Source organism: Argopecten irradians, chromosome 4, assembly GCF_041381155.1.
Source record: "Argopecten irradians isolate NY chromosome 4, Ai_NY, whole genome shotgun sequence".
Classification (NCBI taxonomy): domain Eukaryota; kingdom Metazoa; phylum Mollusca; class Bivalvia; order Pectinida; family Pectinidae; genus Argopecten; species Argopecten irradians.
Window position 1 is genome coordinate 40,178,134 of NC_091137.1, and position 24,816 is coordinate 40,202,949.

The 24,816-nt window shown below is 35.7% G+C and overlaps 1 protein-coding gene across 19 annotated transcripts in view; it reads left to right on the forward strand.

Annotated features, from left to right (window-relative positions):
- Positions 1-765: 765 nt before the first annotated feature.
- Positions 766-24,816, forward strand: part of LOC138321648 (LIM zinc-binding domain-containing Nebulette-like) — a 47,321-nt gene continuing 23,270 nt past the window's right edge. For 8 of the 19 annotated variants that reach the window (XM_069265454.1, XM_069265455.1, XM_069265458.1 and 5 more), the window contains exons 1-6: positions 767-987; positions 19,095-19,189; positions 19,738-19,822; positions 20,624-20,728; positions 22,074-22,178; positions 24,394-24,498. In XM_069265454.1, the coding sequence (XP_069121555.1) occupies positions 919-987; positions 19,095-19,189; positions 19,738-19,822; positions 20,624-20,728; positions 22,074-22,178; positions 24,394-24,498 (564 nt within the window). In that variant the 5' untranslated portion in view covers positions 767-918. Of the gene's footprint in view, positions 988-19,094; positions 19,190-19,737; positions 19,823-20,623; positions 20,729-22,073; positions 22,179-24,393; positions 24,499-24,816 lie in introns of all 19 variants that reach the window. The other 11 variants (XM_069265472.1, XM_069265462.1, XM_069265465.1 and 8 more) reach the window with 8 other exon arrangements.

Sequence of the window (24,816 nt, forward strand, 5' to 3'; positions counted from 1 at the left end):
CCTGCCCCCCTCCCCCCCACACACATTCACACACACACACACACACACACATACTTAATCAGGTATATGTAACACTTGCATGCATCTAATCAGTACTACAACATCAGCTTCAGTATCATAGGCCGAAAGTATCAGATAGAGGGGCCAACTTCTCCACGTGTACGTAAAGTTTATTAGCTGCGATCATAACTTGTCATCATATTTCTCAATTATTTCCACTGATTGTCTGATACGGTTAAATAAATGCACATGTGTCACATCTGCTGTGAAGTGGATTCGCGCGCGACAGGTGTTTCGTGAATCACAACATTACCTTTTAAGGCAAGCCCCTATCAAGGGCGGTTTCTCGTTACACATATAGATGGTGCCAAGATTTTCACAATATTATCCGACCAGTAGAAGTTTTATGGAACTCATAATCACATATTTTTCTTTATTGCTTTGTAAAATTTGGTGTTTTTTCAAGGATATTACGGGGGAAATATATTTACTCAAATACTCACTCCCCGACCGCGTAATTGTGGGCTGTCTCAAAAGGCATTTTATAAAAATTCTTATAACTATTGATTGTATTTATTTCTAGCGTTGACCTTAAATGTATCATCAAAGTAAGCACAAGTAGTAAATTTTCTCATAAAATCATAGTTAAAAACAGACATTTAATGCAATTATACATGTAAATATTGTAAATGATTATGAGATCAATGTTTATGATTGACCCAATCACATCAGTCGTTACAAATGAGTACAGCGCTATTTTTGCACACGGCACATTGCAAACTATCCACTTCCGTAAGCCAACCTTCGAACGGGCGGAGTGCTATTTCGATGAGAAACACAATCATAAGAGGATTCTAAAGCCGTCAGAATTTCGTTTGTGATCCGATTCCCTTATTGGAAATTAACAAAGACATCGCCATGAGTAAACAGTGTGCGAAATGCACGAAAACCGTGTTCCCGGTTGAGGAGCTGAAATGCCTGGATAAGGTAGGCTAATATCTCGCGGCTACCTGATTTTACTTTTAGTTGATGAACATCTAATAACGTAATTGTAGCAGAGTACATTTAAATCATACTGATACCAATGGTATTTCCACGCTTGGTGAAATGTCGACACGGGGAGTGTACGATGTTCTGAAATCGAATGGGTTGTTTTACAAAACAACATTCCACTGCTCGGTACAACAGGTTATAATTTGTCCCATGGCCTAAATAATGGTCTACACATGTGTGCTGTTGGCCTGTAACTGTCATTAACTGATGTCGCTCGGGGGCACGTCACATCAACTACTACTGAACATGCTGTACTAACAAATCGGTCGGGTTAGCTTTTAGGATGTTTACATTTCAATACACACTACTAAGAATATGGATGTACTTGATATGATAGAAAGAAACTTAGTATCATAACTATTTTGGCAAATTCAAGAATAATTCATCTTAATGAACAATGAAAAAATAAATTAAAATCTCTCAAAATGTTAAATGTACTTTAGCATTTACTTTGGATTCCTTAATTTATGTCATTTGAATGGTTAAAAATTACTAATACAGTAGTCTATATACACTGACAGACGACCAATTCTTGCCAAGGACCCATTCTCGCCATCACATGTGTATTTGTGTGGTTACACACAAATTTTGGTAAATAAGGACATCTTCTTATAGAACATGTTACCCTTCACACAGGTTTTCACAAAATACATGTTGAAAATTGGTCACTGACCAGTATCAATGTGCAAAATCTTGTTTCTCTTGATCATAAACTATTCAATAATTGATCATTTTAAACTAAAAGTAGCGTTATATGTTGCTCTAGTAAATGTGCTAAACAATGAGGACATGTCTGTGTAATAAAGCTGGGTAGCAAGAAGGACTGACTATTAATCAATACAGACTGTCTAATGTTTATGTGTACTTAAGTGGTAGCTGATGTTCCATTCATTGGTACATCGCCTCTTTATAACCCCTACAGGCAATACTGATACCAGTAGCAGATTTCTTTGATTTCCTATACATTGTGAATTTGATGTGTTATACACATTAAACTGAAAGTACAAGATGAAACCAAAAGCATTTACTGAAATAATGAAGACTAATTTGTTAGTTATTGTGTAATCGACTATCTCTGGACAAAAATAAAGCATCTGAATTGCTAAAAAAAGGATGTACTACTGTACTATGGAGATCAGATTGTATTATTACAGTGACATATATAGATTATATTAATTATAGTCCATCTGATCACAAGTGTTAGAAAGTCAAAACTATGATTGAATTCTTGTCGAAACAAGGCTAGCCAAGTGTTGCTTGACAGGACAAGGCTAGCTGAGTGTTGGACTGCAATGAACAGGACAAGGCATTCTTGCTACCTGAGTGTTTGCTTGGCAATCAGGACAAGGCTAGTCGCAAGTGTTGGCTGGTCAGGAAAAGGCTGGCTGAATGTTGGATTGTTAGGAAAAGGCTGGCTAATGTTTGATTATCAGGACAAGGCTGTAGCTAGCCGAGTGTTGGCTTGTCTGGACAAGGCTCTCACTAGCCGATCATGAGTGCTGGTTGATCAAAAAAAGGCTCTTGCAGCTGCTAGCTGAGCGTTGAACTTTTAGGACAAAGCTCTAGATATCTGAGTGTTAAAATGGCTTTTCAGGGCAAAGTTGTAGTCAAGTTTTGGCTTGTCAAGACATGGCACTAACTAGCTGAGTGGTGGCTTGTCAGGACAAGGTTAAGTTATGACAAGCTGAGTGGTGGCTTGTCAGGACAAGGTTATGACAAGCTGAGTGTTGGCTTGTTAGGAATAGGAACTGGCTCTTGCTGTAGCTGAGTGATCATTATTGCTGATCAAGACAAAGCTCTTGATAACTAGCTGAGTGTTGGCTTGTAAGGAAAAGGCTCTAACTAGCTGAGTGTTGGCTTGTAAGGAAAAGGCTCCAGCTGGCTGAGTGTTGGTTTGTTGGGACAAGGCTCTAGCTAGCTGAGTGTTGGCTCTAGCTAGCTGAGTGTTGGCTCATTTGTACAAGGCTCTAGCTAGCCGAGTGTTGGTTTGTAAGGATAATGCTCTAGCTAGCTGAGTGTTGGCTTGTAAGGAAAAGGCTCTAGCTATATATATAGTAAGCTGAGTGTTGGCTTGCCAGAACATGGCAAGTTTGGTGTATGTTTGCAATAATGATTGACTTGGTAAACTCTTATAATTAGAAAAGGATTAATTGAGGCGTCCCAGCTGCAGACAATTAATACATCATCAGCAAAAATGGATAATGTTAAAACCAATGGCAATGTTTGTACCTGACAGAAATGCTTGAGTAAGATCTAATTTGTTTGCTAACTTGAATCTGTACATGTACACCAAATAAACTTGAAATTAGATTCTGTGGGATCATGGTCATTGACACTATGGAAATCAACCAACCAGTATAACCAAAAGACTTGTGTAAGATTCTTTTCTCAGTAATTATCTAGCTGCTCAAATTTCAAATGCATCGATGATGCTATGGGTCAGTTTTTAGTTTGACTATAAAGTTGTATCATCATGTTTCAACTGCTCATGCATCAAAGCTCTCTAAGGATGTTCCCACGATGTACATTTATAAGGACAAGATCACACGCTAGTACAGTATTGTACCATGTCATAGCTATATATAGTCATGTTTCCATATACATTTACTTGTTGTGTACATAAATTGTAGCTGTTAGTGTTTTGAGATTAAAATTGATAAACTCCTTACTTATCTTGCTAACTAATGAGCATTTCAATATGAAGAAATGTTAGGGAATTATTCAAATAAAAGAAAAATATGCGTTTTAGTATCTACCTAGTTAGTGTATGTACTAGTTATGTACCTGTCTATGTTTATATACCGGTACTCTTTTTCTAATAACTTTTATAAACGCTGTGATAAAATTACTTGTCACTGCTATCATGCTCTGTTGCTTATTTATTCTGACACCCATTATTCCACTAGGTAGACTATATCATGTACACATACATATATCACTTTAAAGTTATAAACCCATGGGAAATACTACTGAAATGATAATACCTAGCCATCTTAACGTAACCATGGTTTTACTGGAGTCTAAGGTCATTTCACTGTTTATTTAGACTGTTTAGATTTACCAGCAGTAAAGCTCATGCTTCAGCGTCTTTTACTTCATCGCTGTAGTTTAATAGACTAGTAATGTTCTTGACAAGTAAAAACTAAAATTGGGTGTAACAACTGTAAATTCTATATTATTTTTTTTTAATGTAATTACAGCACCATCCTATGAGAGCCAGTTGTATAGGATGCTAAGGTCGAATTTCCCTCTGATTTAGAGCTAGGAGTAGTACTATAGTGAACTCTGGTCATGCCCTAATGTTTAGCTGTGCCAGCTGATATATATACAATCGTATTGTATATTGATCTGGTGGCCTCCTCCTAGACATGGCTGATCTGATCCAGCTGTTTCCAGCAGATCCCCATCTGTCTCACAGCCATGTAGTTATCTTCTCTTGTGGGTATATTGATTGTTACATCATCTGAAATGCTCAGGAAAATGTCAATTTATAACATACCCTATAGGTCAAGGTCAAGGTCAAGGCCAAAATACTGTAGATGAATATAAGGTTCAAGTTCAATCAGTCATCATATCTAATTCTTCGAATTTATGGTCTGGTTAATAATTAGAGTATAAAAGTGATGATTATGGAAATACTGTGATCAACCCAATTGACGCCCCTATCCTTATAAATGACCCTACCGGTTTTTGAGGCCTTGGTTTCACTTTTTTCTAATCAAAGCTGACTTAAAATATGGAAACCTGTGTAGGTTTCTTTAATGATTTCTTTTTCAAATTATCTGTTCCATAAGTACCCCATCCCTTGTCTTGGGCGCTTATTGGATAGATGGCCCTGCAGGTAGGGCATTAGAATTGTACCTGCTGCTCCTATTGCATGATCGTAAAAGGAGACTAAATTTAGGATCTTATTTTTTCTCTTCTTCCTAACTGACTTTATCTTTCCTAATGCCTCCCTTGAATTGGCACTGCCTCACTTTTGGCCTTGAGTTGAGCGTTCGCCCCTGTTTGGAAGGCTCTGGGTTCTGTCCCCTGACTGAAACACACCAAAGTCTATAAAAGTGGTAGTTTCTGCTCAAATTTAGGGCTTAGCAAATATAAATATACAGGGAGTGGGACGACTGGTTCGCCTGTTGTCAGTATAATGTGACTGGGGGGGGGTGTTGCTTGGTGTCTTCTGCGGCATGCTTCAGCGATCATGATATGGCACTATAAAAAGGGCAACAGTTCCACTATACAAGAAGACACAACATGAATATACCGCAGTCTCCCAAAACATGCACCTCGCACAACATACACGCAACACACCGCATACATGGGAGGCCGTCCTTACATGACCATAGCTGTTAATGTGACTGGGTGACAAACAAACAAACAAATATTGGATAGAATACAGTACATGTATATGCATTTGTTTGACCTTTGATCTTGAGATGAGTATTTTAACCTCTTGAAAAAATATTAAGCTAAAATTGATGCATTTTATAGAACATATTGAAGAGTTTCTTTTTAAAGGAAGTAACTACAGGAAAAACTGCTTTAAATTTGAAGCAATATATGTCTGCGGAGTAAGCTGGTCCTGCACACATACTTGTCAAAATGGGTATAGTACATGTGTCAACAAAATGCTGGCAACATTCATTTACAAACACCAGATGTTCAAACCATGCTTATGTAATTATAAAAGTGACTTTTTTTCTCTAGTCCATTAAACCCGACGACATTGTGTCAGCATTTATATACACCATTCCAATGAGTCATCCGAAGTATATATTGGGGGTACTTTTGTTGCTAAGATTTTTGTTTGTCCCCCTGCAGATCGTTAGTATACAAACCTATTATAAACTTTTTTCCCAACATTTTCTTCAGGTTTTAAAGTATGGTTATAAAATGTAATGATATTTCTTAAACAAGAGTGTAAAAACTTATAAAAAGTGTACAAGTTGTCTTCAAAATGAAATTCGAAGAATTTAAATGAGGGATCACATAAAGTCTTGTACATATAAGACCAGGTTTTACTAAATTAGGCATGGAGATTGAGTCATTTCAACCCAATTACAGTGCTATCTAGATCAGCATTGATCTTCAAATTTCGTTATCTAGATCAGCATTGATCTTCAAATTTCGTTTGTCTGATAAAGATGACACAGTGTACATTTTGATAGCACTAGTCATCAAAGTGGTGCACATGAAACTTCAACTGGTTGTAACAACTATCATTACACAAATGATTTTAAACTTGTTGACCTATATATATATGTACCTATGAGTACTCTATGTTGAAAACTAGGTCACTGTGACTATAAATAGAATACCTAAAGAGGTCGCCATTTAGGCTAAAGATTTCTGTAACTATTTTTCGCAAAACTTCACATTATCCATGATCATGATCATCATACATGTAATAGTTGGTTAGCAAATTACATTACTGATAATTCTAATTTAGTCATTGTTACTGGGAAGCCTTTTCAAGTGGAAAGCTAATTATTGTTACTGGAAATTTTAAGTCAACATTTGCGAGTAAAAAGCTCGTCATTGCTACAATTAACCATAATTAAATTGAAACAAACAAATTGGTGCAATATTAATCACTTGGTAATTGTGTTGTGCACTGGCAGTCTCATTTATTGTTAAACTGTCTATCTTGTAGTTAAACCTAAGTAAATAGACATTGACCCTGAAAGGATTATTTTCCCTTCTCTTTATGTGAACATTAACAATTTTTTTACTACAGATCCTTGATTGTAATTTTGTGGTGCAGTTTAATTTAACCTTGTTCACTCATGTGATTATACACATATAATAAGTCCACCTTCTTGTTGGTTGAGAGCCCCTGAGGAATGTTTGTCGGCACGTACACACTCTACCGATACTCTATGTATAGACATTGATATCTTTTACTATATCTTTTGTTTCAATTGTTGTGTATTGTTAAAAGTTCTCATCTTTTGATATAAAGATATTGTTTTACCTGTAGCCAGAAACATGTATACTATAGCTGATAATATTGAGTTCTATAGAAATTACATTTATTCCCTTTGCGCTTGTCCCCTTATTTCAAAGGTCAACGATAACCATGCATACAACCATTGTTCACCACAATTATTTTTTTAAAAAGTATCACTTTTTCTATCATGTGATCATTTTCTTTTCAGTTGGTTCTGACTAGTTCTCTTATAGTGAGTAATAAGGTTGATAAAAATATTTTAAGATTATCTCCGAGTATATATACTTTATAAGTATGCATGTAAGCATTCTCATATTTGACAGGAAATAGAGTACTTATGTTCATGTACACACCGCCCCAGATAAAGCACATTTCCTTCATACCAATAGCTAATGAAAACAAGAGATCCCAGAGGGATCTTGGCGCCCACCAAAGAATGATCTATATCTGACAAAGGAAAGATGGATCTTTTCTCTACTTTTTAAACTTTTTCAAACATACTATGGTACATATAAAATTTGAGACAGATCGCTTCAGTACCTTTTGAGAAATAGTGGTAACAAACTTCAACTATCAAAATCCAAGATGACTCCTTGGCGGCCATCTTGTTGATCAATCGGTCCCAAATCACAATATGCACAACTAGGGCCCTAGGGGAACCTACATGTGAAATTTGAGAAAGATCCATTCAATACTTTCTGAGAAATAGCGATAACAAACTTTGAATATAAAAATCCAAGATGGCTGCCTGGCAGCAATCTTGTTGACCGATCGGTCCCAAATCACAATATGCACAACTAGGGCCCTAGGGGAACCTACATATGAATTTTGAGACAGATCCCTTCAGTACTTTCTGAGAAATAGCGATAACAAACTTTGAATTACAAAATCCAAGATGGCTGCCTGGCGGCCATCTTGTTGACCGATCAGTCCCAAAATGCAATATGCACAACTAGGTCCCTAGGGGAACCTACATATGAAATTTGAGACAGATCCCTTCAGTACTATCTGAGAAATAGCCATAACAAACTTTAACTATCAAAATCCAAGATGGCGGCCTGGCGGCCATCTTGTTCACCGATTGGTCCAAAAATGCAATATGCACAACAATGGCCCTAGGGGAACCTACATATTAAATTTGAGAAAGATCAGTTCAGCACTTGTTGAGAAATAGGGATATCAAACCTTAACTATCAAAATCCAAGATGGCCGCCTGGCGGCCATCTTGTTTTTCCTATCAGCCTCAAAATCTGTATGGCACAACTAGGGACCAAGGGTACCTCCATGTGAAGTTTGAACAAAATCCTTCAGTATTCTCAAGAAATATCGTGCCAAATCAAGATGCTGCCTGCGCCATCTTGTTTTCGATCACCTCAAAATCTGTATGCAACTAGGCAGGACCATGGGTAAAACCTCATGTTTTCAGAATATCTATAACAAACTTCAACTGCCAAAATCAAAGATGGCTGCCTGGCGGCCATCTTGTTTTTCCGATCAGCCCCAAAATCTGTATGGCACAACTAGGGACCAAGGGTACCCTCCATGTGAAGTTTGAACAAAATCCCTTCAGTAGTTCTCAAGAAATATCTATAACAAACTTCAACTGCCAAAATCAAAGATGGCTGCCTGGCGGCCATCTTGTTTTTCCGATCAGCCTCAAAATCTGTATGGCACAACTAGGGACCAAGGGTAACCTCCATGTGAAGTTTGAACAAAATCCCTTCAGTAGTTCTCAAGAAATATCGATAACAAACTTCAACTGCCAAAATCAAAGATGGCTGCCTGGCGGCCATCTTGTTTTTCCGATCAGCCTCAAAATCTGTATGGCACAAATATGGACCAAGGGGACCCTCCATATGAAGTTTGAACAAAATCCCTGCAGCAGTTTTTAAGAAATAGTGATAACAAGCATTGTTTACGGACGGATGGCGGACGACGGACCACGGACGCAGGGCGATTTGAATAGCCCACCATCTGATGATGGTGGGCTAATAAAAAGAATGTCAGTATATATATATATATATCAAGCTTAAATTCTGCTTTATTGCTCAAACTCACTGTAGCACTTCCAAGCAATTGAAAATTCTGTAAATGGCACATGATTACCGTTGAAAAATATGTAAAACCTATAATAATAAATGCACACAGATAGCTTTGTGATTACAAATGTTTGTTCCAGAAAACAGCTCCTGTTATAAAGTCATTAAAATGTCAGTTATTCACTTGCATCCCTGTGTTAAGCATGTATAGCATGCAATCTGCCTTGATGGAAACATGCAAGGAATATTTTAATTACATCAGGGAGGAAAACCAGAGTACCCAGGAAAACTTCACATGTTAGGTGACTCCACATTCGAATTCTTATTTATCCAAACTTGGGATTTAACCAGAGTACTCAGTAAAAAACCACATGTTAGATAGATGACACCATATTCAAGATCTGTACGTATCCAAATGGGGAATCAAACCCTGGCGTTGTGGTGAAATGAGAGTGTATTATCAACATGCATCATGTACTAAACCAGATAACCCCACAAACAACAGAAAATTTTTCAAATATTTTGAATGAGTGTTTCACTTCAGGGTGACTACTACAAACATCTTGTTTATAAAGTGTGCGTCAGATGCAGCATTCTTTATTTTCACCACTTGTTACACGGATCCACTTCACATGTCTGGATGCTGCTCCTGTAGGCCAGCTTTGGTGACAGACTGAGCTGGGATAACTTTAATATGACGTGGCTATCTGTTTTGTGGGCCTGACATCAGCCATTTATACATCACTCCTTACTGCGAAATTCCTTTCTGGTGCTATCATTGTTTCTGAATTGTGTGTTAGCTATAGGCACAAATAAAGACATCAAGTAGTATTTGAAGCTCTCCATATGTGTTTACTCAGTGATTTCATGATCAACATCAGAATGAGTAAACGAGCAGCCTACACACAATTCATTGAAGAAAATATAAAACATATTCTACACAATATTGCTTCGGGTCATATTTTTGTCTGTTTTCAGAGTTTTAGTGGAATATCCTAACAGCCACTGGGGTGAAATTCTCCATTGAGAAAATAACTTATAGCTGATAAATTCATCAGTAGATTGGATAAGGCACTTGTGATGCTGCCATAGTTATAATTTAGCTGTAGCTATTTTCATGCGTGTGGGTGTAGGTATGTTAAGACAAGCTGCTACCTATTTTTGTCTGTATTTCTCTCCACTTTCTACACGATTTTGTCTCAGGTTGGTGCGGGGTTGGTGCCGTACATCTTTTAGACATCTCCTGCAATGCTTTATCAGCTGTAATATCATTTTCATTTCACAGGTGTTAGTTCAGTTTGATTTTAACACAGAATGTACAATCGTACATACCTACACTACATACCACTCTACACAGTTTGGTCTTTTTCTCCTCAAACCAGTCTTCCTAAATCACCCAAAGTAAGATAAAACCTAGCATGTAATATATGGGCTGGGTGGAACACCCCTTCAGCATGTTTTTGTCACGATTTGAAGTCATCTTGAACATTTCAAAATGTCTAGCTTTCATTCAGATAGATAGTGCAACACAATCTTCAATCGGAGACAGAATACATACAAATGCATTCATCGTACGGTTTATATTAAATACATGCTCCATTTATATCAAGTCTAGAACACATATAGTTTCTATCATTTTGCCCACAATACAGATACAAGTAAGACTGTTAAATATGAATTCCTCACATTTCCCCAGGCGTGTCAAGAATACTTGTAGTTTCCAACTAGATCAGGTCTTTTTGAATGTTATAGTAGCTTAAAGGTTTCAATCATGGGAATCGTGACTGATTATACTTTCGTTGTTTAAAACAAAAATAACTTTTTTGTTGAAGGTCACAAGAGAAATTGCTAGAAATCTGTAACACAGGTAATTAGCCATATGTGTAGAGCTCCATCTGATAATGGAAAAGCCCAGTGACATTATTTGTAAACATGCATGACAAAAAGCTACATTTCCTCTCCTTTAGTTCAGCAAAGACATTCAACAGGACACCCCTTTCAATTTACTAGATGTAAATGAGAATCTGGCGTAGAGCTTTCAGCCTGTCATGCTTATATGCTTTTCTAACAACCTTATCTCAAGGACACATGTATGTTCCCCTAGACATCAGTCATTCTATAATTGAGTGAAAATTAAATAGAATCTGGAATCTCACTGGGACACTACAGATCCCTATATGGTTAATGTAATCGCTAACAAACTAGTTAGGGAGGGGGCTTATTTGAGGTTTGAAATTTTAATAAAATACATGGACATAATGAACTTTTCCATAATAGTTCTTGTATGTTGTAAATGTCTTGTAACACTCAACAATCTGTCATTATCTGGGAGGGGGGACATTATATTGGCTGTTGCTGCAAATTTTCATTGAATTTTGGCAAACAGAGACATTTCTTTGATATATGACCCTTATATACACCAGTATACTTGTGTAAAAAAAAAAAAAAAATTACGATTATATAAGTTGCATCTAGTTGGAAGGTATATAATTAAATTAAAAGATAATATTTCATACAAATCTGAATAGGATATATATATATACCGTATACTGCTTCTGCTCTCCAGGCCTGAAATTTATACCATCAGACTCAAATCTTCAATCTTGGTTTTCATTACACAACTCATTCTGTTAATGAATAGTGATTGAAATTTATGCTTGCTATGGAGAATCATTAAATATAAACCTTTCCCTATAATTTCAGTAAGAAATGAAGTTTTTTCACTCAATCAAATAAATGTAAAAGTATACTGGTCGGTTCCAGCCTCCTAGTGTGGATGTTTATAGATTTATGATTGAATACGAACAGCAATACAGTGTTACATTGTAGAAGTTAACACCTGTTAGAAATGTCACCTGGGATTTTAAAGTTTATTGGATCCAGCTGGTACAAATCTGTTAAGGCCACCTGTGTTCAGATTCTTACAGATCCCTGTACTGTACGTACTGTATAAGGACTGAAGGTGTACTGTTGTTATGTCCAGGTTTGATCTTTAGAGCTTAAGATAGGTAAACACTGGACACTCTAAGGTGTGGGTTTACACATTCTCATCATACCACCTGAAGGTAAAGTGGAAGTGGACATCACTGACCACATGTTATCTACTAAATCTACCTGGTGGTCAGATACCACAGTCAACTAATCTCTATGAACATATGTTCTGAAAGATGGCCATTAGATAAATTAGACTCAAAATTTTGTTGTCATAATTAAAATTGGTATTTTTTTATCCAGGGGAGACAAGCGTGTAAGAACACAATTAAGCAGAGCGTGTCAAAGGTACAGTTAATGTTGTTGTGATATTTTTGACACAAATCGTCACACCTGTTGATCATCAGCCCTTGACGATAGATCCCCTGATGAATTTGACCATCCCTGCAGAGTAGTACGAGGTTACTGAACCTTGTCAGAAATTATATAGGTGGTGATAATGATTATTGACCGCATTACACCTCAGGTGTGTGTATACATAGATAGGTGTATAGGAATGTGTACATATCTTCACTGAAAACTCTGTCCTGATTTACAATCTTGACATAATATTGACCTAATTCTTTAAGCTTTGTCCCACATGTGTGTATACAGAGAGTAGTCCTCACATTAAGTTATTCATGATCGTTTGGATAAGTTTTTCAACTACACTTAATTTGTAACTAGTTTGTTGTAGATAACCCAGTAGTTAAAGGCCAGAGGTCATTTGTCATTACCGTTGTTATCTATCATAAAGAGCTGATCAGATATTAAGATAAATCTGTATGTGGCACATATGTACACAGCAAGGTCGACTTATAAGTCTATTTTGTTGTGCATTTCTTTTTTTAGAGTCAAGTACTAAACCAGCAGTATGTTAAAATATACACCTGGTATATATCAATGTGAATTTTACGAATTACTTTTTAATACCGATTCACAACATTTTGTTTTTATCTCAAGACTGAGTCAAGAAGCTACCAGTATATTGTGTTTGTACTATGTGGATGCCACCATATATAAATACATATGTATATTGACTCTAGATCTAGATCTCCAGGCTAGCTAGCTAGATTAATTACTCCTAGACTAGAACATTTGAATATTGGAATTTTATTGTTATAAATCTGTTATAAGAGATCAGCCTAACAGACATATAGTACATTAAATGTCTAATTTAAGACATATTTCCATTATATGTCTAATTTAAGACATATATTCAAACTCGCATATCCTGCTACCAGAGGTACTATCTAATAATTGTGACATGATTTTAAAAGTAGGTGACCTATTTATAGCTACATTTTGATTTTTTACCTGCCAGGTAAACTACTTCACCTTTACCAAGAACTATAACTGGTTGTCTTGTTTACATAGGTCTTATATATATGCAAGCAGTAGCAGTCAGAGATAGTAAATCGTGATTTGTATTTAAATTTAAGTTTATTGATTTTGAAGGACATGATTTAAGGCAAGTTTCGCATTCATGAGATTAAACAGTTCATTGTTGTGGCTGAATTTATTACAGCAACTAACCCATAATTTAGTTGGTGCATTTCACAGTGAAAGGATATATTCATGTAGCAAGCTAACATTACACATGGTATGGTCTTCTGGAAGTGACAGTCTGTTCTGATTGTAAAGTCAAATTGTCACACTAGATCGGGCATTACGCACACCGCTAGAATATTGATTATCATATCTATCAGGGCAGACTGGTTTAACTTAACAGCCATGTAGAGATTGCAATTGATTTAGGTCTTTAAAACTTGACTGGAACGTAAGGATAACATTAGAATAATTTAACTTAAAAGATTCATGTTGCTTACATAATTGATTGATTGTATCATAATACATGGAAATTTTACAGAAGAAGAAATAGTTGTTATGTACATATGATATTTGTGTTGAGAACATATATTATCTTGCAGATGTTCATTGTTGTCTGCCCTGCTCATTCGAATCCTTTTACCCTTGATTATAGATTCTCTGTGTCTTTGTGACGTTCTAAATATATACCAGTGGCAGTTCTAGTTATCTCACTCTATTAGGATATCAAACCTGCACCAAGTAGCTATCTAATACACAGTGAACTGCAGTGTTCAATATGGAATTAGAGAGAACTTTAAAAATGACTTCTTGTGATTCAAACTACTCCAACATCTTCCAACATTAAGATTGATGAGCTGAAAGTTAATTACCTGGAATGAGTGATTAGTTGAAACTTAATTACCTAGATTGAGGTAACCGTTGCTCCTGTCAAAAAAGTGCTGTTATATTTTTGAGATACCGGTATCAAGATAGCCATTGTAGGCCTGCTAGAAACACTCCATCCCCCACCCCACCCTGGCCTCTTGATCATTTTTGTCTGACAAGTCTCTCACTGTTACAGGTTTGTAGTCCTGTACATTCCATAGTATATCTAATGTCTATTCTGGATTAATTGTACATAAATCAGGTGTATATTTCTTATACAGTAATCTTTATTATCATCTTCTATGAATTCCCCACCTAAAGATGCTCCACCGCCGACAGAGCATAAATGATATTCATCATTTGAACAATAATTGGCGTTTAATCGTGTATATATATGCCTAATTAGCACAAAAAATAACATGAGATCATTTAGTTCGCCTTTGGTGCATGCGCAATCATTACTTCATTCAATATAGGATATAGTGCCACGGAATTTTTTCAGGATGCAATTAATTATTTTTCATATTTTTAACTTGAAGTAAAATAAGAGGCTCAAACTTTTCAATATTGGTAATGGTGTAAAGTAAGTAACTTTTGTAACTGAAGAAAAATAATAAATCGTCTGTTCCTGTTTTTGATTGTGAAAAAATACCATTTGTCAGTGGTGGAGCATCTTTAACAGTATTATGTATACATGTAGGGTGCTGAAGAATTTCAGATTCTTAGTTGGTTGCATTCTTTTTACGCCACAAGGTGTGTACTTATGTGCATGATAAAGGATGTGCAGAGAAATAAAATGGGTGTATAGGCCAACATCCTCACCGTGTACAACTTTGAGCGTCCAAAAATACCAAGTCCTGACAATAACTTCTCTTGCTACATCATTGTAATACCAAAAATACATCCACAAAGGAGTGTATGTTACCTTGAAGGTATTGCTCTATCAACCTTCTCCTATATCTCCTTGGTAATTATTGAGGTACTCTGATCTCTAACAACTGTCTAAACAGCTGGCCTACTGATACACACACTGTTGTCTCTACCAGACGACCCTCAGTGAAATTTTGGTCAAAATATTTCAGTAATTACCTACAGATGCTTTCAAATTTGTTCTTCCATCTTGAAGTTGGTACAGTAAACATTTAATGAGCAATATTATGTAGACACTTGACCTCTGACCTCGAATAACTGCTGGCAGCACATTCACTGACTAAGATGTCCATGGGTAGCTGATTGGGGAATGGTAGCTGATGGGGAATTCAGGGAGTGAGCAGAGAGGCGGATGGAAAATGATCAAAATGATGCATCTTTTTAGTCATCCAAATAGAATGATCTAAATCAACTACAATTTATTGACTGAAACTTATATTGATTGACACATCTGCTTCGGACAATAAAATGTTTGGATTTTATACAGCAGATAAAAGATTATATCGAAACCAAAAAACAAACAAACAAAAAACAGAAATAAAACAAGTTATGGTACCCAGTATAATGGGTTGTGGGAGTTTTTTTCTGGAACTGCTATTTATTGATTCATACCAATTCTAGCATTATAATTGATGTCTGAAGCAGAGGGGGGTACAGCCGGAGTGTAGAATCTGTTGGGTAAAGGTAGGCTGTATCGGATACATGGCTTGACTTTATCGTTCCAAAGGCTCCACAGCCGTATCCTGTATCCAATAATCATATATTAATTATGGCAGACAGCCAAAAATAAAAATGCATATAGATATCTGTGTTTTAGTATTGTTTGTTTTACTTTAGACGTCCATCTCTCAGTCTTAAGGCACTGGTAATGGTATAATATATGCTTTCTTTGATCAACTTGATATCTCTGGATAATTTATTGTGAACTTAAAACACATGCGTGCTGAAACATACATGTCGGGATGCAGCTTGCTAGCTATGCCTATGGTAGATAGGGCATAAAAAGTTAACCTGTTTCACTTATTATGTGAAATAAGAAGTAACATATTTTAGAATACATGTATTATTTTTGTCATCTTCTAAGAGAGACCTTTGACATTGCCTCATTTTCGGCTTTCAATTTAACTTGTCCCTACGAATACTTGCCTGGCAGAGGTCCATATGTGTGATGTTCTAGGGTTATGTCCCTTGGCATGGGTTCTTAGGAGGAATAATCTGGGTTATGCCCTCTGGCAGAAATGTCTCCTGGTAGAAATGCCGTGGGTTATGCCCACTGGCGGAGATCCTTAGAGAAATGCTGTTTGAATTATATGTCCCCTGGGGAACACATACCACTCCTGAACAACAACAGATTCTGATCTTGCTTTAGCTAATTATAACTCATGTTTATAATGTTACCTATTGTCAGTTTTATCAGACATGTGACAGCAGTGGTCTTACATTTTGGTTTGAAAGAATTATGCTATCACAAGGAGACATACACAAATATCCATGGCAGGTTGTCCTTCAATGACCTTAACTGCAGAAGACTGTTGTAGGGTAACATCAACAGAAAATATCATTAACCAATTTTGATGATTTTGATTCGGTGTAAAACAAATAAATTACCAACTTTCATGCTGAAATGTGGACATAACTTCTGACCGAAATGCTATAGACAGGAGACAAACCGTTTCATCACACATTGCTCTTGTAGTCATAGTGTACACTGACTAGTGGGGAAATGATCCACAGTGTGTAATGTAGCAAGGGACAGAACGTGAAAGTCAATGATGTAAACATGTCTGAATTATTGATGGTCACAACACAGCACACCAAAAGCTGTTTATATGGGATAACTCTGACTTTATACTGGACATATTGATCAAGTAGGTATTAATGTTATAGCCTGCTTGCTACATTAATACCTCCTTGATATACACCTTTGTTTATCTTCTGTATTCTAAGATTATTGCTTGGGTTGATGTCTTCATTGGGCAGTTTGATTCTATATTCTTTCGTTTAACAGAACAGTATTAATAATATGCTCATTTAAAGTTCAGATCCATGTAAGGTTCTTGTAGCACCAGTAATGCCTTTGATTTCTTATTCATTTTTGATCCCATAATGTTAGAGGTGGTGTTGGCCATGCAATTGGCTAAAGATGTCCTGATATATGACCACAACTCCTTGACCTCAATCACTCTGGGCCATGATTCCAAAACCCATGTTGGTCAGTGACCCCTGTTGTTGGGTACCAACTGTTAGTGATCAGTGCATGTAGTTTTCTCTGGGTACTCCGGCTTTCCTCCACATATACTTGGCACATCCTTAAGTTTCCCTGACCTTTATTATAAAAGGACATTAAATTGATCAATCCAGTGTCTAACGCCATGTCCATAATTGTGTGGTAGCTATATATAGTAATTTCATGTAATAATAATGTAAGTTTCTTATAGTATCACAACTTTGATATATATCTTGGACATATTAACATTACACAAGTATGTCTAATATGATTTTAACACTTAAAAAGTTCTCCGGAAGTGTAACATTTACACACAGAGAGTAGCGTCCATATAATTGGACAGGTCCCCTTTCTGTTGAGATGTGTTACACTAACCGAGTAATGATGTATACCGTATTCAACCCAATAAGCGCCCAGGGCGTTTGAAAAATTGAAAAATGAAAAAAGGTGCTAATGAGACAAAATCATTGCAAATCTGTACAGTTTTGTATAGTTTTGGTCTTTGTTTATGCGTGGACAATTGAAATCGTGGCCTCAAAAAGGGGGATGGGCGCTTATTGAGTCGAATACATGTATATGTAGTGACTGCAGTCTGACTGATGATGATGAGGCTGTGACTGTATAGTATGTAGTGTAGTGGGCGGATCACTCTCCCTGCACTTACAACCTCTGTATCCCACCAAATTACCTCTATTTATATAATATACATACTAGCTTCGGTATGCTGGGGGAAGGGGGATGTACCTACTAGCTTATAGTATTGGTTGGTATAAGTTATTGATTTTTGGGGATTCTGTTGGGCTTTCAAAGTTCTGAAATTGTAGACTTTCTGTGACTTATTATCAAGTCAACATAGGTCAGAAGACTTTAACACCTACTGTTGTGCAAACATTACAAGGCATTTATATATAATACAGAATCTTTAAATGATAAATCTACTATATAATCGTCAGCCAACACCACTCTTTACTTCACAGTCTTTGATATACGTAAATGTTTCCTAAAATAACAAACAAATAGATATGTGGAAGAGACTGAGGCCTTTATCAGTCATCAAGTACTTATAATAAAAAACACGGAATGGATGCTGTATGTGATAGCAGTATAGCAGTATTAACTACACTATATCATATCTGAAGCAAAGTTAGAAGAGTTACATATACCTTTCCTGTAGACACCCAGTAATGCTACATGTTAAAAATAACCACCCAGTCCCTCATCAGTGATGACCACCTAATGGACAAAAAAAATGGTCTTTTAGGGCAAAATTTGTTGTATTCATTGGACATACATGTATTTAATATATATTAGATGAGCAGAATTTAAATTGGTCTTATTAGAATAGAAGCAGGTGGCTGTGATCTCCAAGAAAATAGTCCTATTGAATTTGTGGTAGTTGGAGCAAATTTTATAGTACAATGTATATATGTATATATTCATAACAAATTAGTTTGTTTTACCCTTGAGTATAAGTGTACATTACCTTTGTTCTGTAAACAAAATAAATTGAATGATGATGTTGATTCCCCTTCGATCTTCACACAGGTAGTACATAAGCTATACAAATACATAGTGCTGTCACACAGTTGTGAACAATTTGAAATATTTGTTGATAGGGTTTGGTAAATCCATGGTATAAAAAAATGAGTTTATATCATACTGATTGAATGCATATATATGTTCAATGGAACTAAATGTTGATAATGTGGTTATTATATCTGTTTATTTACAGGTATGGCACAAGGGATGTTTCCGGTGTCAGGAATGTAACATGTCTCTTAATATGAAGAACTACAAAGGATATAACAAATTGCCATACTGCAATGCGTGAGTATAGTATTCAAAATGTGCGAGTATGTTCAAAATATAACTGAGTATAATACAGGTAATCACATTGCATGATCATAGGAATTACAATGCGGAAGCTTTCAGAAAATGATAGCCGTAAATTGTGAGTAAAATCACAAAATGCAAGTCAATAAATTGCCATGCATTGGTACAAAATGTAAAAAAAAAATATGTAACTACATGTATTAGCTCACCTCACCCAAATGACCAAAGTGAGCTTATATTATTAGGTATACACACATACAGCTGCTGTCCGACATCTGTCGTCTATCTGCCAATCATATTGACTACTTCTCCTCAACAAATGATTGGAATTCCAACAAATTTTAATGGTAGCATCAAAGTCTGGCTAGATCTGGTACAACTGTACTATGACCAGGTTAAAAACTTCATGACTATTGAAAACTTCCAAGTAATGAGGTATTTCAATTAAATGTGTTATGCATTGTAGTTAAAGTGTGCTGTGAGAGTAATTCTTAATTCCATTGTTTATTGAATTTTAAAAGCATTAAATGCAATTTTTGTAGGCATTATCCAAAGACAACACACACAGTTGTGGCAGAGACTCCAGAGACAAGAAGAATTGCAGAGAACACAAAAATCCAGAGTAATGTAAGTATTTGTATTACAGAGACGCACCAGATTCCTGATAATTACGTATATGCCAAAGGGGTGGGAGAGTGGGCCCCGGAAGGGATGTTCCAACCCCCCCCCCCCCCAACCCCCAACCCCAACCCCCCCTAAGCCCCCCCCAACCCCCAACCCCAACTCTCCACCTAAGTCCTAAATTATTTATGAGATGTGAAAAACATGTCTGTCAATCCTAGCCCCTCTCCATAAAAATGATATACAGAGAGAGAAAACAGATCTGGTGGTGACAAAAATAACCTTAAATATATAATTATACACCCTTATTTTACATTTTCACCATAGTTTGGAATCATATATTTAGCTTTGTATACATGACAATCAATGCATGGTGTGTTCAATATTGATAGGTAGAAATTACAGTATCTCTCTTCAGTTCATTAGAGCTTTTGATATGTAGTTTTCTGTAATCACTATTTTTCAATAGATGGTTAACAGTTAAAACTATTTTCATGTTGTGTTGAATATAATTCTACTAGCTTTGATTTTCCTAGATAGAATTATTTTGTGAGTGAGCTTATTTTGATATTTAGTTTGTTTAATATCATTTAACATTTTGAAAGACATTTTCTTTATGCTTTTATTGCTATGAAAGTTTTTGATTATTTGATTATGGAATAATGGAATTTATTTTTTTTAATATCTATATAAATGTAGATGTTGTATATTTGTCAATTACAATTCAATCAAGGTTTGGTTCAGTAAAGATACGAAGAGTAGCATCATAATTATAGTCCATGTATAATTTGGTTGCTGACTCCACAGGTTCAGTATCACAGTGATTTTGAGCGAAGTAAAGGTGCCTACACACAGGTACCCGATACCGTGGACATGAAGAGACTTCTACTCAATACACAAAACATTAGCGCGGTATAATACATTTAAACATACTAAGCACGAACTGGAAATATACATGTAAACATCAATGTTAAATCACTTATAATTGATAGTGATCTTTCGGAAAATTTTCTGGTCAAATTAATTGATTTTCCAGAGAATTTTCTGGACACTCACCTAACATGTTTACTGAGACTATTCTATTGACACACTACATCATTTATTTGTGTTCGATGAGTTTAACAGCTTCTGTCAATTTATCTGAGTATGGCAGGATACTGTAAACCTTGGAATACATTTGTGAATTTTATGTAAAATCAGGAAAATACAAAAAAAACATAAGTGATTTACATTGAATTGTTATTGTTACAAATGTTACCTCCCCCTATGGTTAAAATGTCATAGGTTTTGTTTTGTCCGTCACACTGTCAGCAGAACATCATGTGACCTACAGGTTGTTACCATGGTGATGCTGTGATGTCATCATATATTGTATCATGATGTTGTAGTAAGAACAAAAATGCTTAATTGCGCATATGTTTATGTGTATATACTGGGTAGTGAGGATTACAAGCTTAGCGCATCATCTTGTCTCTGTAATAACATGTGAAAATGTGTTGGATATGATCTAGACTATGTGTAATTCCAGGAAAGCATCATGCATTCAATATATATATATACTGTATACTTAATTGTAAATGTTTGTAAACTTGAGACTTCATATATATATCAAATTTACATAACAGCATTGTACATTGGATGAAGTCTACTGTTGACAGAGTTATGCCCCTTTACTGTAGTGCTAGACTTGTGTGTCCAGAGTACTGTACAGAACCTAACTCAATGTTAAGTGTTGTTATTGTTTGTTGATGTATATAAAGTTCACTAATGTCTCTTTTGTGTAGATCAGGTTTACACCAACAAAGAATATACAAGAATTTTGTAGTATTTTCCTTTGATACAGTTGTAAATTTATCTGGAACATTTTATGTCAAATTTTCATGTTTTTATGAAAATTTCATTGATTTAGAAAAAAGTTTTTAAAAAATCCTGTAAATAACTAAAAAGAATTAAGACTAAAACAAAGTGAAGTGAAACTGTTACTTGAAAACAATATTTGACAGGAAATTTTAATGAATTACAAAGTAATTCAGGTGGGTTTAATAAAAAATTAAAATCTAAATTTGAAAAACCAGTGATTGTGTACATACATGGGTCATCAGATGCTACCATCACTTAGTAGCCTTACTTTTTATAATCCTTCACTACACATCTTCATTCTGACAATATGATATCTGTGTATTCATTTCTTCATCATTACTGTAATATAACCTATAGAAACAACTCCCTATACTGGTGAACGCTTTCTCCCTGACAGATACAATATCACAAAGATTTCGAGATGAGTAAGGACCAATTTACACCTGTCGTGGACACGCCAGATCTCAAAAGAGTTCGAGACAACACCAAAAACATTAGCTTGGTAATCGGCCATGCTGTTTGTCTTGTTGTTTAACGGAATGACCTTTGCAGTTAAACCCTTGAGTTTTGAATTCATGTATGAAATATTGATCACCTTGAGTTTCACCCAAAACTCCATCTGTAAGTCCTCTCTATATGTCTTCATTCATAGGCAGTGAGGGTCCCCCTGGGATCTAGTGTTGAATTACCAGCCACAGTTCCATTTATCCTGAACTGATGATGAGTTATTAGTTTTCCACTGGTTTGCATTGGTATTCATCCAATTTTGTTATTTATTTTTTGGCATCCTGTTTTTGACCGAGTTTTCCATGTGTGTGTCTTAAGCGTCTTAACACATTTGAAGATTGGTCAGTGGAATTTATGTCTGCTCCAGCTTCCCTGCAGTAGAATGTGTGCATGCATCAAATGGTCATGCATACCAGCACCCAAGCATACCTTTATAATATGTGTTCCAGCTGTAGTAAGTGTGTTCCAGCTATAGTAAATGTGTTCCAGCTATAGTAAGTGTGTGTCCTTAAGTTCCAGCATAGTAAATGTGTCGCTCCAGCTATAGTAAGTGTGTTAAGAGTGTCCCAGCGATAGTAAATGTGTTCCAGCTCTAGTTAGTGTTCAGCTATGTGTGTCCATATGTTCCAGCTTAGTAATGTGTCCAGCTATAAATGTGTGTCCAGCTATAGTAAGTGTCCAGCATAGTAAATGTGTTCCAGCTATGTAGTAGTATAGTGTGTGTCCAGCTATAGTAAATGTGTGCAGTGTTTCCAGCTATAGTAATGTGTTCCAGCTATAGTAAGTGTGTCCAGCTTAAAGTGTGTCCAGCTTAGTAATGTGTTCCAGCTATAGTAAGGTGTTCAGCTGTTGTCCAGCTATAGTAATGTGTTCCAGCTATAGTAAATGTGTTCCAGCTATTGTAAGTGTGTTCCAGCTATAGTAAATGTGTTCCAGCTATAGTAAATGTGTTCCAGCTATAGTAAGTGTGTCTCAGCTATAGTAAGTGTGTTCCAGCTATAGTAAGTGTGTTCCAGCTATAGTAAGTGTGGTCCAGCTATAGTAAATGTGTACCAGCTATAGTAAGTGTGTGTACCCTAGTGTCATAACTTTTCATGGCATGTTAACTATCTCCTATATAACCATGTTACATTCCCTATCTATCCGCGTCTTCAGTTGATCATGCATACCTGACATTATTTTGTTTTGAGAAATAGAATGGTTTTTAGTGACATCAATATTAATATCCAATAATGTATCAGTTTTGTTTAATTTTCAGTACACTATCTTATTTTTGTAATTGGATACTTAACAGTATGAAATAAAAGTAAGGGTATATGTATATACCTGGTAATTATTTTGTACATAAAAACAATATTGGTTAAAAGAAGGATACTGTAGCTAATTATTCTATGATATCAGAAATATACAGTTGTTTCTTGCTATGTTAGCAGTATAGTTGTTTATCTAATAACCAATGCAATAGTTTTAATAAGTTCAACTATAGTTCAAGTTAAAGAGGTTCACATTTGTAAAAATATTTTGACTCGTTCTTGTTCAAGTAATCGTATGTCGTGCATGCTGATAAACTTGAGTAAATTAACAAATCCATTAAGTTGATCTTGATAGAATCATAATGATTTGATGTATAGGGAAGGCAACATTGGTGTATATATCAATAGCTTTCTGTGGTTGTTTATGTGTAAATGTTGTGCTTATTGTTTGCTTAAAACAAACCTGATTATCACACTATATGGTACTGGGGGGGATAGATCATATTTTAAAATGCTATAAACCAAATTATTACTCTGGCTATGTGAACTTTTGAAATTCGGTAAAGCATTTAGTTTCTAAGTAAGTGTAAATATTGGTGCTGCAGATGCTATTAATCGTTCAGAAAAAACATTTTAGAATTAAAGAAATATTTTGTATACTTTTCCTTATTTGATTTGCTTATTACAGAATTATCTGCCCTTGTAAAGAATAGATATGTTTTCTCTCAAAAAATAATATTAGGTTCATAAACACATGATGTCGCACACGAGCGATACCTGTCGACAAGGGCATATAACTGTAATATACAAATATAAGATATATTGATGTATCCGAGTGTACAGGGTATTTATAATTAGTAGATATATTTACCCAGTAATAGAGGGTTATTATAATCAAACTGTTGTAGTCAGGTTTGTCTGTATGCCATGTCGCAAAATGTTTTTCATCATTTTCAGATAGAATATCAGAAAGAATTTACCTCTCAGCGTGGATCATGTAAACAAATAAGTGACACGGTTGAAATGAGAACTCACTCTCGAAATACTGACAATTTCAGTACGGTATAAGACTTTTGGTGTCTTCTCAGCATGGCGTTCGATCAACCCAATATTATTTACATCTGTGTGTGTTTTTATCTGACCTAGCCCAAAGAGCCAATGACTTATAAGGTCATAGTGTGATTAAGTTAATGTCATAGTGTGGTGTCTGTTGTCTAATTTACTTCAATCACTTCTAGTCATTTAGTACTGAATATTTTATCACTTTGGTTAATTAGAAACACAGTAGGGTTAAGAACAACTTAATCATAAGCTGAGTGAACAACTAAGCACGCTACCATCCGGGTGAGCTAGGCAGGTGTGATAATTAGTGGTTAATTT